We start from the raw sequence: 15500 nt of genomic DNA, 5'->3' as shown, positions 1-15500 counted from the left end.
TTGCTTCATTTGGGAGCAACTCAGGGCGGGCGGCATGTTGTTTGGGAAGCGTATTAGGAACACTCATCCATCCATTCTAGCACGAACTCTGGCACGGTTTGCCAAACGTGAGCACGTGAGCAGTCTATAATTCTTGCATAAAAATTAACGTCCACCGGTCGAAGGATCCATAAAGCATCCCCCAAACCCGAGCGTCCACTAGGGGGAAGATTCCCCGGAACGATCGGAATCCTACGGATCTGGAATGCTCTCCACTGTGGGCGCGTATTGGACTGCCAGGAGGTTTTTCTTCCTTCTTTTTGTCCATTCTACGCTCCCTACGCTCACTCGTCATGGCTCGTGTCGAACGAAGATAAATGACAGAGAAATTCTTTTAGCGGACTGGCACGAAGCAAAAGGAAATATGCGATCAATATCGGAATCGTAACAGGAAGGCGTCTAGGAGGAGTCGTTTTCATACTTCGTGTGCGTTTTTTTTTTGTTCCTTCACTACCCAAGGATGAAGGAAAATTTCGCATTTCGTAATACGTGACGACCGTGCCGTGGGTTTAGGAAGTGCAACGGAGCTGACACGTGGCTGCTGCTTCGCTGAAGAGCACTACTGAAAGTAGTTACTCATTGGACTTTTTTGTGAGCCAAACGTACCATAAAAATATGAGAAAATGTATTACTAAAAAAAAGAAAGAAATTGTTCAAAGCAGTTAAAATTTCCCTCACCCTCACTTAGTGCTTCATTAAAACATTTAAAACCATTAAGCTTGACCGTTTAAAACTTCTGATCCCGATTATTCCTTAGTGATATGTTTGACACTTACCATTCCAACACTTGTTTTTCTCTTTTTCTCTCTTTCTCTCTACCACCAAAGTGCCAAAATTTACAGACAACCCATCCCGATTGACAGGCCCGATTGAGGGCAATGATTAATCCTTGGCAAAAGCATCCAAACATCCACCGCACATCACGTTTCGCTCACGTCACGTGAGAAGGTGATGCCACATATTTTCATGCAAATTTATGTTTATTCGAATGTTTGTGCTTCCGCCTCATCCCACCAAAAAAAGAAAAAAAAAACCGTTTGCTAACCATTTGCTCACCAGTTCGCGCAATTGGTCCTGATGGATGAATTATTTTTGAGTGCATGTTTTTTTCTTTCGTTCTCTCCCACCACCCGGGTTTTAAAATGGAAAAGAACTCGGTTTTGCCTCGCATCGCAAAACCAAACCAAAGAAAATGAGAAAAGCGGCTGACGCTTAATATAAGTGCGTGATGCACATTTTTTCTGACTTTTCCGGGGGATGGGTTCGACAACACAACACCAAAAATTTGGTGGAAAGGAAATGAAAAATACTCCGAAAATCACCCGAAAAACATTGAAATTTTGAACTGAAACGTATAACCATTACCGGGAGTGTGGGGTGGTTCGGTACTGTCGGTAATGCATCGACAAGACGGCTGCAGCGGACATACTTAAATGGAGTTTGGGTGGAAAAAATGAAAAGCCAAGACGAAAAAAAAGGTCCTTTCGAAAGGAAAACGAGAGAAAGAGAGAGGGCGGCAAACCGACCGCAGGACCGGGGCTGAGTTTGCCTGCTGAACTTATTTCACGGTAAATTAGCATATATTGTTATTGGCAAATTGATAAGTATTGGATGAATTGTGGAAAAGCGAAATCAATCAGCACGTACGGCATGGGGATACCCGGCCAAGAGTTTGCAAATTGGATTTTCTTGTTAAAAATTAAGTGAGCTGAAGGATGATGCGTGAAACCGGATTCGTTCACAGCCACCGTATGACGAACGAAATGAAAGGGAAAGCGCACCCATTGCTTGAAAGAAAATTTCTGGAGTGAGTTACATAAAATTACATATGAATTTCTTTTATTGTATTTTATTTATATTTTTTAAAGAAAATTAACCTGCCAAGAGAACATTAAAATTTTGCAATATTTTAAACCTGTAAAGGATTAATGAACGAAATCCAAAATCCATTCAAATGGTTCACAATTTTCTCCCGGCGCAGAGTTCTTCAAAAACACCCCCATACAGTTCATTTAATCAAGAGATTGTCGTAGAAGCAACGATAACCCATCCTTTACTTGGAAGCAAACATACACACAGCAACAAAAAAAAGCCACTCAGCGCTTTGGGGATGGGAGTCCTTCCAATGATTAAGTTTTATATTTACCTAATGTTGTGACGGCACAATTCGCAAAGCTTACCAGCATTAACCATTCTGCAACCCGAGCACACGCCGGTCTGAAGATGCCGACTGCCTTGAGGTTTGGCGGTGGAAAAACCTGGGGAGGCAGAAGTTTAAATAACTCGACTAATAAATTATTGAAGGATTAATATTGACTCAGCAGAGCAATAAAGACAATTAAATATGCAAAGTGAGCGAGGAATGTAATGGCGAAGTAGCGAAGCTTAGCGCCGATTTCCGTCGATCTCGTCGGCGAGTTTGGTGCCACTACTGGTGCTACGCTTACTCCTACGCGTTACACGATGGCATCACTTTCATCTGCATCTACCCCTCAAAACCCACGCTCTCGCTTCCTTCTGGAAAAACGACCCACAAAAACCTCCGCACAAAAACATCTGAAGAATTTTCTTCGTACGCTTGCGAACGAAAAGTTCTAGCAAATGTATATAAAGTCCTACCAAAAAACCCCCGCCCGCGGTCCCGGTGCTCCTGTCATTGCTGTGTGTACGAAAACTCCGCTGGACCGATTTCAGCCGATTAGCGGTTCGCACCGGTACCGAAGAAACAACCCTATCGGCAGCCGACAATGTAAAAAGAGAAAGGACAAGGTTTCGGGGGGTTGGTTTTGGTATCTTCTAAATTTTGCTGACAAACGGTTGACAAGCGGGCTAGGGTTTTGCAAAAAGAGGCGGGAGAGGTGAACTGGTAAAGGGTGGTGGTAAAGCCAAAATCCAACATGAAACCCATGCTTTTTGTATCACGCTAGGAGGATGGCTTTCATTTTGCCATTTCACACCGACGGGATCTCGCGCGGTGGCAAAAAGGGTTAGGACTTATGTATAGGGACTGCCGGTTCCAAGAACCGTGAACCGGGGCATGGTATTTGCGCTAAGACCATCAAATTGTTCACGCATTTTCCTGTGTCGCGAGGCTGAAATGAGGTCTGTCAGAACGGAATTAAGACATTTCCTCTCATGCTTCCTGCGGCACCACGACCTTCTACCTTTTGGTAAAATTACCAGGTTTTTCCAGGAGAGATGGTTGTGGAACGGAAAAACGGAAAAGTTCCACCTTTTGTCCTTGCCAAAACGTTCGATGCGAGCGGTGCGTTACGAATTCTTGCCAGTTTTGCCCACACCTCACAGAATGGTAAAGCCTCATCAGCTACGTTTCATGGCCCGCCCCATACCCGGAGGAGAGTGTTTTTAAGAACTTTCACCTCGAACTAGAGAGAGGAAGAAAAGCGTCCACCATTTGGCTTCAAAGCCATTCGTACGTATAGGACCGACAGTTGCGAAGGACAAGGGCTTTAAATTTTGTGTTTATTCATGCTAATCAGTACGCGGAAGCAACGAACAACGAGTGTCGAAAGATGGGTACCACCTATTCGGCGGGGGTATTGGTTCTCCCATCCCAATGGCGTCGTTGTCGTCTGCCACGATGAGGTGATAATTTTGCGCTCGGCAGCATCAAGCTGACTGGAGTTTATATTACGCTTCTCGGTTCATTGCTGGCCAGCGACAAGACAAATGTATCCATTTTGTACGATTGGGCATGATAATGGGGAAATAAAGGGCACGTTGACAAGGGGTTAAAGTAATCGATAAGCGATGGGAACAGGTTCTACTTTAAAATAATATTCCAATTAATATGGCTGACTTGTCAGAATCAGGATAGATTCTTCATAAACATAGACATTTTATTAGAAACCTATTCATCTTTCCTGCATTAAAACAAATTTAAAAATTAAAACTTACATCACGACACACTTTTTTTAATATTCAATTTTTTCCCACCGAAGACACTTCCGGTACCTGACATAATTTCCGCCCACTTAACTCAACCACCGATCGACATTTCCGTCTCGAAAAAAACCCCGCTCATAAAACCCACTTAACTCCATTATCGTCACCGATACACAACGACCGATATCGGTGCACTTCGTGCCATCGAGATCACACACACACCGCGCGTTATGAATTGATCTCATCAAAATGGGTCCCCAAAGCGTGCATGAGGTGCGGGGGGAGAAAATAAATGATAATTCTCCCAAATGCCCAGAATACCTTTCCCCGGGCCGGCCGGCCGGCCTGGTGCAAAACACCAATTCTCTTTTGTATATTAAACATCCGTTTAATTTCCTGCTGTTTCATTCAATTATATCCTGCTGGTAGTGTGTCCCTTTTCATGGACACCCCTTTTTTTGCGGGCGGGATGGATTTACCACCTCCGCGTAGCTCATCCACGTCGTGAGCTCTCTTCCAGGCCGAGTTTTGCTATAAATATGACTAATAATTCACTTTCCCTTTTTTCTACTGCTCCTAGGGTGCTTATCACCCTTTCGTCGCTCGGTCGGCCGGGGAAGATTAGGAGGCGTTAGATTAGGCGGCGTACGCGGCCCAACCGTCAACCGACCTCGAAAGTTAAATGCTCTCGACTGGCCCTAGCTCACGCACCTCGTAATCCTTTCTTTTGCTACCAAAATCACCCGTCCCGAAATAGCTCGAAGCCGTTGTTCGACAAAACATCAACATCCGAAGCGTCATCACGTGGTGCGGCACGTGACCACCCCAGTGCCGAGGGGCTATATGAACCGTACCACTGATCAGGGCGATATATGTATATTTTGCAAACGCTGTATGTTTTATTGGTAGATTAAAGGAAAATATTTTGCTGCGGCAAAATAGTTTTTCTTTCTTGAGCGCCCACACACACACACACACACGGGAAATGACATGCCGGAAAATGGTCCCTTAAATAGCTATGATGATAAAGAAGAAGGATGAAAAACGTGCCATACCCAGTAGTCTCTCACTAAGCTGAAACGCTAACATAACGCTTGGGTGTAACGCCCGGAAGTAGCGAAGCAGTACAGTAACGCACACATAAGCAAAAAAGTGAACGGTGGCCATTAAGGACAACAGTGCTGTTTTTTTGTCGAAAGCCAGAGGGTTCGCATCAGTGAAGAAGTGAACAATTGAAAATTTTAAAAGAAATAACCAAAACACACGTGCACTCAATAATACCGACACGTGGCAAGCGCGGGGGCCAGGATTTCTGAGACAAGGTTAGACAATGCGGATGTTTTAGGATCGTTGGGATTTTTTCGGGAACTCGACACTCTCGTGTCAGGTCCGTGGATTGGTGGCGAAATGGAAAGTAAATGAAGTCTAATGAGAGATAAATGGGTAACCAATCAAGGACGGTCTGAAGTGACTTGTCTTGCAATTGATATTACTTGATTTTGACACTTTGGAACATGTTGGAATTTGGAGTTTATTCTAATAAGGTGTCATTTTCTCCCCATAACACTGTGGTCACTTGTTTGCAATTAACACAGTAGCAGAAATTCTTCCTTCAGTGCATTTAATCAAGAGGCAATTCAAAAGCTGATTCGCCAAATACCGTACAGAAGTCACGTGTCCATGTACCTCCACAATTTAATAAGTGTCAAATGTTGTACACTACTTCTACATTTATTTACAATGAGTTTGCTGCTTTTAATCAACGAAAGACATCATTTAGACGTAACAACCCTCAGCATCAATGAGGGTCACATTTGACGTTTATCAGTCATGCTCGTTGAACTTCAAACGTACAATTTCTTCTCACGAAGCAGCTTCGGGTTTTTTTGGCGCTGTTCTGCATCACTCACTCCCCACAAAACGGACCTGTTTCAATCATCTCGATCGATGGTTTTTGATAAACGCTTCTAGCCGTGGACGGCACACATTCGGGTCACACTGCCGCCAGGAAAGCAATTAACCAGCTCGGAAGAGATTAGGATCGAGGATTCCGAGCTGACGGTAGCACGTCCACATCCGCGATTCGATTAACGTTTCTCATGGTTTTCGGAGTTCACGGTGGGCTGCCCCGATTGGGGAAAATATTCTCAAACCCCAACCCTCAAAAGCCGCTTATCGAAATGAAAACTCTTCAGTACGGTCGATAGCCTCCCAAAAAAAAAAACAAAAAAAACAAAACACCATTGTAATCGATTTGATTGAATCGCTCAGATGAAGGTACATAAACCCGTTAGCAATTATTAATATCGAGCAGATTTTTTTGGTTCCGAAATTCCTCAACCACCCGGTCACTTTGGGCTTAAGGCACTCATAAAGCTTTACACTACCAGCAAATGTAGGCGGCCTGGGACGATCGAAAACTTTTCTGCTTTCATTCTCATCAATCCGAAATCAGTTTGCAAATGCTTCTTTATTTGATTCCATTTATTATTTCCTTCACCTATAAAATCAAACGTGACAAACCAAATTTAAAGCTCCCCAACTCTTTCCATTTATCTCTCTTTCGCGCACGCTCTTTCACGATGTGAACCCTAAACAAATCTCCGTTTTTTGTTTTTGCAACGTTTGCAAGTAGCAACATCATTAAACATTCCCATAAAAGATAATCGACTGATGGAGATTATTAAAATTAATGACAGGCGTACGGTAGCAGCAGCAGTGTGCAACCATTCATCAATTCTGTAGGTACCTTCTGGAGGTACCCAGATTGAGACGTTTGCTCTAGATATTATTAATTTTGCTCGTTGTACATCCGATACATCGGATAGAGCTGGAAACGTTTGCTTTGCGTGACATGAGATATGTACGTGAATAATTACTGTCTGAATTTTGTAACAGGAGATTGTAGTCGTTAGTACAAGTGTTAAATGGATTTTAAAATATTTGTCTTTTTTATCTCTTTACAGATATCGTGTACTGCCAAACGAGTAGGTAAGTCGAGATTTTTCTTACAATAATCTAAAACCTTTGTCCCCAAACCTGGTTGCGTTTCCCCACGTTTCGCTAAAATCACAACAGTAAGTCAAACGGTAGACTAATCGCTTCAGTCAAGTGTCAAATTAGTGCGACTAAATTGAAAAGGCAAAAAAAGCCTTTTTCGAACCACACGGGTGAAAAGTTGCAGTCTCACCAAACCGTACCTGGGAAACAACACACATCGCGAACGTTCTATCAATCATACGAGCGCCCGTAGAAAGAAAACGCTGGTAGCAAACAATTCCTAACGAGAAACTCATCACCCACTCCCCGCCGAAAAAAAGGTGGTACAAAAGCCCCGGAGAAGGCCATTTCCCCCCGAGGGCGTTTGTTCAATCTGTCTTTCGTCGGTACACCTCCAGTGTCGGGTTGCAGCAAGCAGGATAAATTAATCGTATCACAATCGCAACCAGAAGCGCAACTTTGACGGAGCTTTCTGTGGGGAATGCCGAAATGTCTAACCGAACCGGGTAGAAGCTAATTTTTCACTAGCCACGAATAAACCGAGAACCGGCCGCGTGACCGAGCCTTTCCTCCTTCGATGATGTTCCTTCGCCGTGATGTTTGGGAAGAATGAGAAAACCCCGGGAGAAGTGCTCTTGAGCAGGGTAACGTAACCCTCACGGACATGCTAGACACGGACGCTTTGGCTTCCAATCTCGAAATCATACGAACGCAATCAACAGGCGAGACGCGTCAAACCGCGTCAGAACGAGCCCTTCAACAGCTTTCCAACCGACAGCGGCGGGTATGGGCAACCCATGGAGGCATCTTTCCGGACTTTCCGGACTGACCACCGAGCTGCTGCTGGGAGGCATCGAATACACACAGCAAAGCCCGAAAAAAAAACGCAACGTCACCGCGATGTTAAAAAGCAGGTAATTGATTGAAAACGCTTTCATTCCCCGGGAGCTTACTTACAGGAACCACTTCCTAAATCTACCGAATCACGATCACGAGGGTTCTGGTGGGTACCTCCACACACGGGTGAAGCCCTTGTGACAACTTCTTCCATTAGCGGGAGGCTTAACGTCTGCCCTCATCCATCCACTGGTCTGACGGTAGTTTCTGACAGGCGTGAGTGCCATTCGGGAACCTACCTGTTCCCGTTGTGTGCCTTTTTGCCTTGCTTTCCAACTTCCCCGGGTTGCACTTCAGCAGCAGCAGCAGCGGGTTCGGGTTCTAACAAGAATCGACCCCGGCTGTTGGGCCTGTGGGTTTCTTGCGTTTGTTTACTGAAATCGAATCGTTTTGAAGGCATTTTTGTATTGCTATTGTTGTTGTTATGTTTGTTTCGAACTTCTTTTTGTGCCTCATCATGTAGATGATGTTCGATATCGCCTTAGTTGAGCTGCTCGCGAACCTGTCAATCGATGGCTCGGACGCCCTGTTCGGACCGTTGTTCTACGAATGTTCCACACATAGGGTCTGCACTGTACAAACCATTTACCTTTTACTGGAGCTGATAAGATGGAAATAGAATTGAAAACTGGACAACTGGCTGGATGCTTCTCACCGGACAAGAGAGGGGTCGAAAGTAATGACCCTCCAAAGTGTTTCCCTTTGTAATTGTTTCATTGAGTGCATCAAGCTGTTACTGAAACTTGCATTAGTGAGTGAAACCGGTGTATGAAGCATGTGAGAAGATGTATCTGTTTCACTTAATTGCAGAATTTCTGTAACTCATACTCACCAAGAATTCCTTTGAGATATTGGATATATTGTGTTCAATAAATCTAATTTTAACCGTAAAGAAGATTAGTACGGAAGACCTCGGACTGTCTTCTTTTGGTACTGAAAAAGCCTTTAAACAAGCATTACAAGTACATGTCTTAAACTCAATAGCCAATAGCCGCTGGGCAGGTATTGTACATCGCCATACATTCAGATGTCTAAAGCCCATTGCTTAAACCACAATGTTTCACGCAAAACATACAAAACATCCCCCAAAAATCGCTTCCGTTCTTACCCATGAAGGAACCGTTGCAAAAGCATAAAACTAACCTCTACCACACCGAGAGGGAAACTGCCCAAAAAAACTTCCAAGTCGATAAGTTTACGTCCCACGTTGACCACCGCGCAAAAGCTTCTTCGGCCAGATGTCACCAAAGCGCAAAACTACCGGTTCGGTTTTTCAAAAATCGTGACTATCAGCTGCTGCTGTCCAGTACGTACCGCAAACCACACAAAAATCCCTTTTTTTCGCCCACCTACCCACCTGTCCCATGCCTTCACATGCCTTCACAGACGCTTCATGTTTGCCTTCCTGCCGGTGTTTCTTTACGAGTGTCGATTTATGAGCCGGTAGTCGAAAATTTATAATTTCGGCTGCCCTTTGTTATCTATAGATAATCCGTCGACCGAAAACATAACTTCCGTCCGGGGTCCATTGACTGTGGCACTACGGTCTGGGCGACCGAGAGTTGCGCTTTCGAAGAAATCGGTGACCATTTCGGGTGGGTTTTGATACCCACCAGAAAAGCCGTGGGCCGAATCACGGATACGACACTTGGCCACTACCAGGAATTTGGCAAATGCTCGATTTTGCGGAATTTCCTTGTATCATTTCTCAATCGACGACTCCTGCCGCGGTACTCACGTAGCCACAACGAAGATACGGAGACCTCACCAGCCCGTGGGGCGGTGAGCCAGCAGAAAGTGTTTACCCGTGTGCATCTCCTTCAGTTTTGGTACACCTTCCTTCCCGAAAAAACACACTTCCAAAAAGGACCCGAGCGGATCTCTTGAAAACCATTTACGATTTGTTTTGTGTTCTGTTTCCGTTTGCTGGAAGTTTTTATGTTGGTTTAGACCACTCTGGTCGGCGGCTTCTTCGCCTGCAGAAGATACCTTTTGCTGGCACCAGCCAGCAGTTTGTCTTGTCCAGTGTTTTATTATACGGATGTTTTGTTGTTTGTTTCATATCGTATCGCCGTGTTTCATGCTTCATGCCGTCGGGAAGGAAAATTAAAACAATGCGCAATAGGCTGACGCGGTGTCTTATATCACTTTCTTTGCTCCACTGTTTTTCCGACCTCCGCTGCATCGGACCTCCGAGGAGGGGCGTAGAATTTTTGACCCCCTCCAAGACCGATAGCGACACAGCATTATGTTATCCGTACAGGACAATATGACATTGTGCGGTGGTGCAGAAGAATGGACCACAATTGTCCATAGAAGTGAAGCCGTTAAAGCGGCAAAGCTTTTATACGCGAAATGCGAGGAAGTATCGTTTTTTTCTGTGCTTTTGATAATGTGTTCGCTAAGCCTTTTGGAATGATGTTCTTTACCTATTTTGGTTTAGGAGGAATGCGTACAATAGAAGAAGAATTTGTCAAATCTTTCAAAGATAATCCCCAAAAACCGTTGACTTTCGCTCTATTCGACTTTAGGCGACTTTTTTCCAATGGATCATTCGGCAATGGGCATTGGGTTCTTTGGGTTCATCCAGCTATTTAAAACAATCTCCATACGAACGAGAACTGTACGGTACCGTCCCGTGTTAGCAGAACACTAACTCGCCGGAAGGGACAAGTGCCCATGAATCAAAAATTATCAATTTGCTGTCCACCTTCCATTTGCTGGAACCCTGGCGCCTTCCCAACTGGTCACCGAGGTCACTACGGTTCCATAGCTGAAATGGACACTCTGGTCAACATCCTTTTTCACCACACGCCCCGAAGCCGCAAATGGCAAATGGAAAATCCATCTTGCCCGCACCACCACCTACCACGGACCGACCCAAAATCCATGCGTCAGTTCTTTTTCTTGAGCCATAAAATTAAAGGATCGTTTATTGTTTTCCTCGCATTACGTGGCGGTAAGGGTTGTGGGTTTTGCGGAAGAATGCAGAAACCGAAGAGGAAACAGCATCACCCGAAAACTGCCCTGTAGGTTGTGACCGAAGCACTGAAGCAACGGTTGGAATGGTACGGTCGGAAATGAAATGAAATGAAATGTGTAATTTTAAATTACACCGTTTATGATTATTGTCTTGATAATGTTTCATGTTTCTGCTTTGCGTTGTTCAGCCCGGGTCGTGTGGGTTTTTCCTTCGGGGGGCACTCGGCAAAGAAAGCATTCCGTGGTTTTGGAGCAAACCACAAACAAACACGCGGAGAAACAAAACGAAACCAAACCAAAGCTGCTCGAAACCATCGATTTCGTATCCCGACTCATCCGGCGAAATGGCAACTCATTGATGTCGGGTTCTTGGATACCCGGTTGTTGGGGGGGTGTTGTGCAAATAAGCAGAAGCGAACAAACGACATACGACAACCCGGCTACAATCCCGGTGAAGGTGATCTTCATTCATGTTTCGTGTGTTTCTGGGCTTTCTGGGTTCTGTTACGGATGAGGACCGTTAAAATCAAATCATGATTAAACTTTCAATTTAACAGCTACTGGCATATAATTTTGCGGTGCTACTACCCAGGGATATGAAACAATGTAACGGACAGAGATCATAGTGTGACATTAAATGAGGTTTTTGGTTTATGAAAGGAATAATTATTACCCAACAAACAACGAAATGACATTTGTCGCATTAATCCTGTTGTTGTAAATGAAACTATTTGTCCCTTTATTTTTGACCCAATTTCATTAAAAACTGTTTGACATTTCATTGGACTCTGTTTGACATTTCATACGCCACACGATCATTGCAACGACGGTTAACTTTTAATACGTCAAACACTTCGAAATGTCGCTTAGAAAAGTGGCAATGTACTCATCGAAAACTCTCATCTCATGTCAAAGTTTTAATTGAATCTTCGCACTTGCCTCATCGAGCTTGTGCGACACCAAAACCCGTGTGGCCCTTTTACATGATCAACTCCGTCTCCCGTCTCCTGAAAGCCTCCTCCCCCTTCTTCCTTTAGATTGCTGGTGAAAATTCAATTTTTCAACAATTATTTCCCATTGAACACGAGGATCGGGTCCCAGAACTTTCAATTTCCCTGCGCTCCGGACTCTAAAACCCGCCGGCCCTTCTAACGCCGAGGTTAGATCGGTCGTGTATTATTCACCTGTAAAAAAGCGGCAAATTTAAATTGAATCCTATTCACTGGCCCTGGCATGTTTGGCACCCTTGAAGCTACCGAGATAAGAGCCCGTTGGACCGAAAATTTCCATATGAATTCTATCCTCCCGAAGCATCTCCCGAGTTCGGGGGGGAGTTGTTTTTTTTTGGACGAGGACGGGATTGTGTAAAAAACCTTCCAAAAACTTCACAACTTAGATTGGTGGAAAGATGGAATCGTGTGGAAAGGATGTGAATTGCGTATGTGTGGCCTACGATAACGAATGGCCTACGACTGCGTGGGGTTGAATTTTCCGACCAAATACGGGATCGTCCCCCGGCTTGAAACCCCTTTTGAGTTTACCACTACCCATCGTACACCAATTCAAAGTAAACGCTTGGTTTCCCATGCAAAACTGTTGTGGCTTGCATCTCCATCTCATGGTCTGCTGTCCCAACGGCAATCGGGACATTGAGAAATCCACGGGTCACAGAGATGGCCTTTGAATTGTGTGTTCGATGATGTGCTAATGGAATGTGACAGCCGCAGGTGCGTTAGTTTCGGATTAACCAATCGACAGTACCATCGATGCATGAACGGCCGAGGTTGAAGTCTCTTTGTAAGGACCGTTTCGGGCAGAATAGGGTTTAGAAGTTTCCCCATTTAACGACGGAACTTAGAGCCCCGTGAAAGGTTGAGTTGCGTTTTGCAGCACAAATCACTTTAAACTATTTATACTAAAGTTTCCATTCAATTTCGCACTCTTCAGCACCAAATCACCGATTTGAGATTTACAACAAAATCTCTTCCTCTTGTGGCGCGTTTCTCCAACTTCTCAAAAAAAAAATACAACTAAAGCGCCAGTACGTCCCGAGCGTTTATCCGAGCAATAATCGTAAAATTAAAAACAATTTTCATGTTCCAACTTTTATGAATTATTGCTGCATCTGGTCGTGTCGCGTCTGTCTCGGTCGAACTACCCGCCACCGCGAACCGGTAGCCAAGATTTACGGTGGCACAAGCACTTGGAAAAGAAATTGGACAACGACTGTTCACAACACAGCAGCAGCAGCAGTAGCAGCAGAACCATCTTCTATCGATGCGAGGAAGGATAGGGATTTAAGGCGAAAGCTCGAGCTGGACAACCGTCGGAAAGGAAGACGACCAACGCGAACGGTAGTTGTGTTCGCCCTGGGGTTAAATAAAATGTGAAAAATAGCTTGGATAAAGCAAAGAAACACTTCGTACGCCGTACGTTGAAGCTGAGGATGAAAAGGACAGAGAACGCGTCAAAACGCAAGCGTTCTTTTTTTGTGTTCAAATTGATCATTGAGCAGAAGCAGCAAATAGTTTCGCTTTTAAAAATACTTCTGAGACCAATGAACTTGTGCGAAAGTTGCGTTTTTTATTGTATTCTAAAGCAAATAATTCCTCACTCACAAGTATTTAGTTTATCCGAGTACGAAATTCGTAGCACACGCTAACTGCAAAAAATTGTCCCAAAATCAATGAAGCGCTAAAATTGAAGAAATTTGTCGTCCTGTCTGTAACGCCCATAGCCACATGGATGTAGGCTGTGCACCAGTAATCGAAACATCAGCTTCCATTCAGCCAACCAAGCCACAGAAGCCGGAGCGAACGGAAGCAATATCGCGAATGTAAGTTGTTTAATTTAAAATAACACCCAACATTGGTCGAGAGCAAGCTGCCGCGTACACTCGGAGTCGAGAGAACAAAGCGACAAAAGGGAAAGCGAATCGCGTCAACAACGAAAAAAAAACCGGAGCAATGGTTATGGACCAAGACACCGCTGAGTAGCTGAAAAGCTGAATGGGCGCGTTGATGCAGGGCAAATGGTCTCCCTATCGTTTGCAGCCTCCACAAGACTCCACGTGAAACGAAGTCCATGGGGTAGACACTGAAGGTGATCATCGCACGAGAACGCAAGCACGATCCATCTTCCACAGCACGGATGAAGCAGCCAAGACCGCCAGACCGCTGCCAGAATACAGAAGCCGTTTCACGATAACGTTTTTATTCATGTTTACTTCACATTGCATACATTAACCCGCATCGATCGCGAGTATCCCGGGCTGGGGAAAGATCATGATGAAAAAGCAAAAAAAAGGTGGAAAGAGACGTAAGTAAGTAAACCGAAACGAGGGCCAAAAATTCGAAACAGAAACAGAAACAAAACAAAAAGACAAGAGAAACCAGTGAAGCATATTTGTATCGATCAACTTTGGCAAGATGAGGGTCCTCCTTGGGTCGAATGTTGGAGGATGCTGTACGATTCCGTATTTAAAAACTGTTACAGCATGAACCGGCATGGACAAATGGAAGATTTGCTGCGGATGATTTGCGCGCCGCACAGTGAGACGAACTGTGCACATTTGGTGGTCAAAAAGTTTTTTTTTTAATTTTTCGGTTGAAAATTCAGAGAAAAATTGTTTTGTTTTTATTAAAAGAGAATTTCATCGAATTTTGATAAAGTTTTATTATTTTGCTCTTGAAAATTCTTTTCTCAACAAATATTCCAATATCCCTTAGTTATTGTTACTCAGTCCCGGGGGGTTGAGTCCACGATCAAGCTGCTTACGATACTGTTTTTTTTTGTATTACCTTCCACTACCTCGACATCTTGAACGCATGGTTTTTTTTTTTTGCTCAAGGACCATTCAATATCCCGCACCGAACCGATCCCGAACAGTAGCCGGTTCATGAGAATTTCGATTACCACCTCCGTACGGGTGCGATCCGCAAACATGACACAAGGATTGGCTTCCGATAGGGTGTCCAGCTATTCGAAGAACCGTTCGTGAATCGATCGATCAGTCTGTGGTGAAGTGCCCATGCTGAAGTGGGCGATCGACAAGCGTCTGCCCACTTACGGTAAGAGGGGAGAAAAAATGATTAAACACAGTCTCAACATGGTTTCCGCGTTTTTTTGTTTGTTTCATAAACAGCAATGAATGAAACCTTCATCTACTAAAAAGCGATAATGTAATTTTAACCTTTTAAGACTTTACAAAGGCACAATCATCACAACTGATTATTTTCCCATAAGCTTCTTTCTTGCTTTACATTGTGTGTTTCCCGCTCGTTTTACTAAATCGGGATGTAATAAAAACATTTCTCATCCAAAAGAAAAGCTAAAACCCTTTATTGACCTCTAAATTCACTCTTTAAAACATCCGTTTTTTCCCCCGTGCAGGATGGCTTGATTTATCGGTGCGCGATTGTAAAACCACCCTCCCGACAGGTGATTTACGAACGTGCGCTCAAAATGGAGTATCTGATAACAGGAAACAACCGGCCAGATAAAACTATAAAATCAAAGTAAATGAATTTTACAGCAGACTGGGGTTCTGGTGGTTCACCAGGTTTTTTTTCGTTGTTTTTCCTCCATTACCATTCCCGAACTGAGACGCAAAGGAATGGTTAGAGTTTTGGAGCTTTGAAAAGTTTTATCAGCAAAAGAGGTTGTCCGAGCAACGA

At 44.2% G+C, this 15500-nt stretch overlaps 1 protein-coding gene across 2 annotated transcripts in view; it reads right to left on the bottom strand.

Annotated features, from left to right (window-relative positions):
- The window catches only part of LOC125771495 (uncharacterized), a 145022-nt gene that overhangs the window by 24650 nt on the left and 104872 nt on the right, over nt 1-15500 (bottom strand). The window contains exon 3 of one of the 2 annotated variants that reach the window (XM_049442180.1): nt 2186-2297. The exons of the other annotated variant lie outside the window; for it this stretch is intronic. Within the exon in view, the coding sequence (XP_049298137.1) occupies nt 2186-2297 (112 nt within the window). The remainder of the gene's footprint in view (nt 1-2185; nt 2298-15500) is intronic. 2 annotated transcript variants of the gene reach the window in all.

Source organism: Anopheles funestus, chromosome 3RL (assembly GCF_943734845.2).
Source record: "Anopheles funestus chromosome 3RL, idAnoFuneDA-416_04, whole genome shotgun sequence".
NCBI classification, from domain to species: Eukaryota; Metazoa; Arthropoda; class Insecta; order Diptera; family Culicidae; genus Anopheles; species Anopheles funestus.
This window is presented reverse-complemented; position numbering and strand designations above follow the sequence as displayed.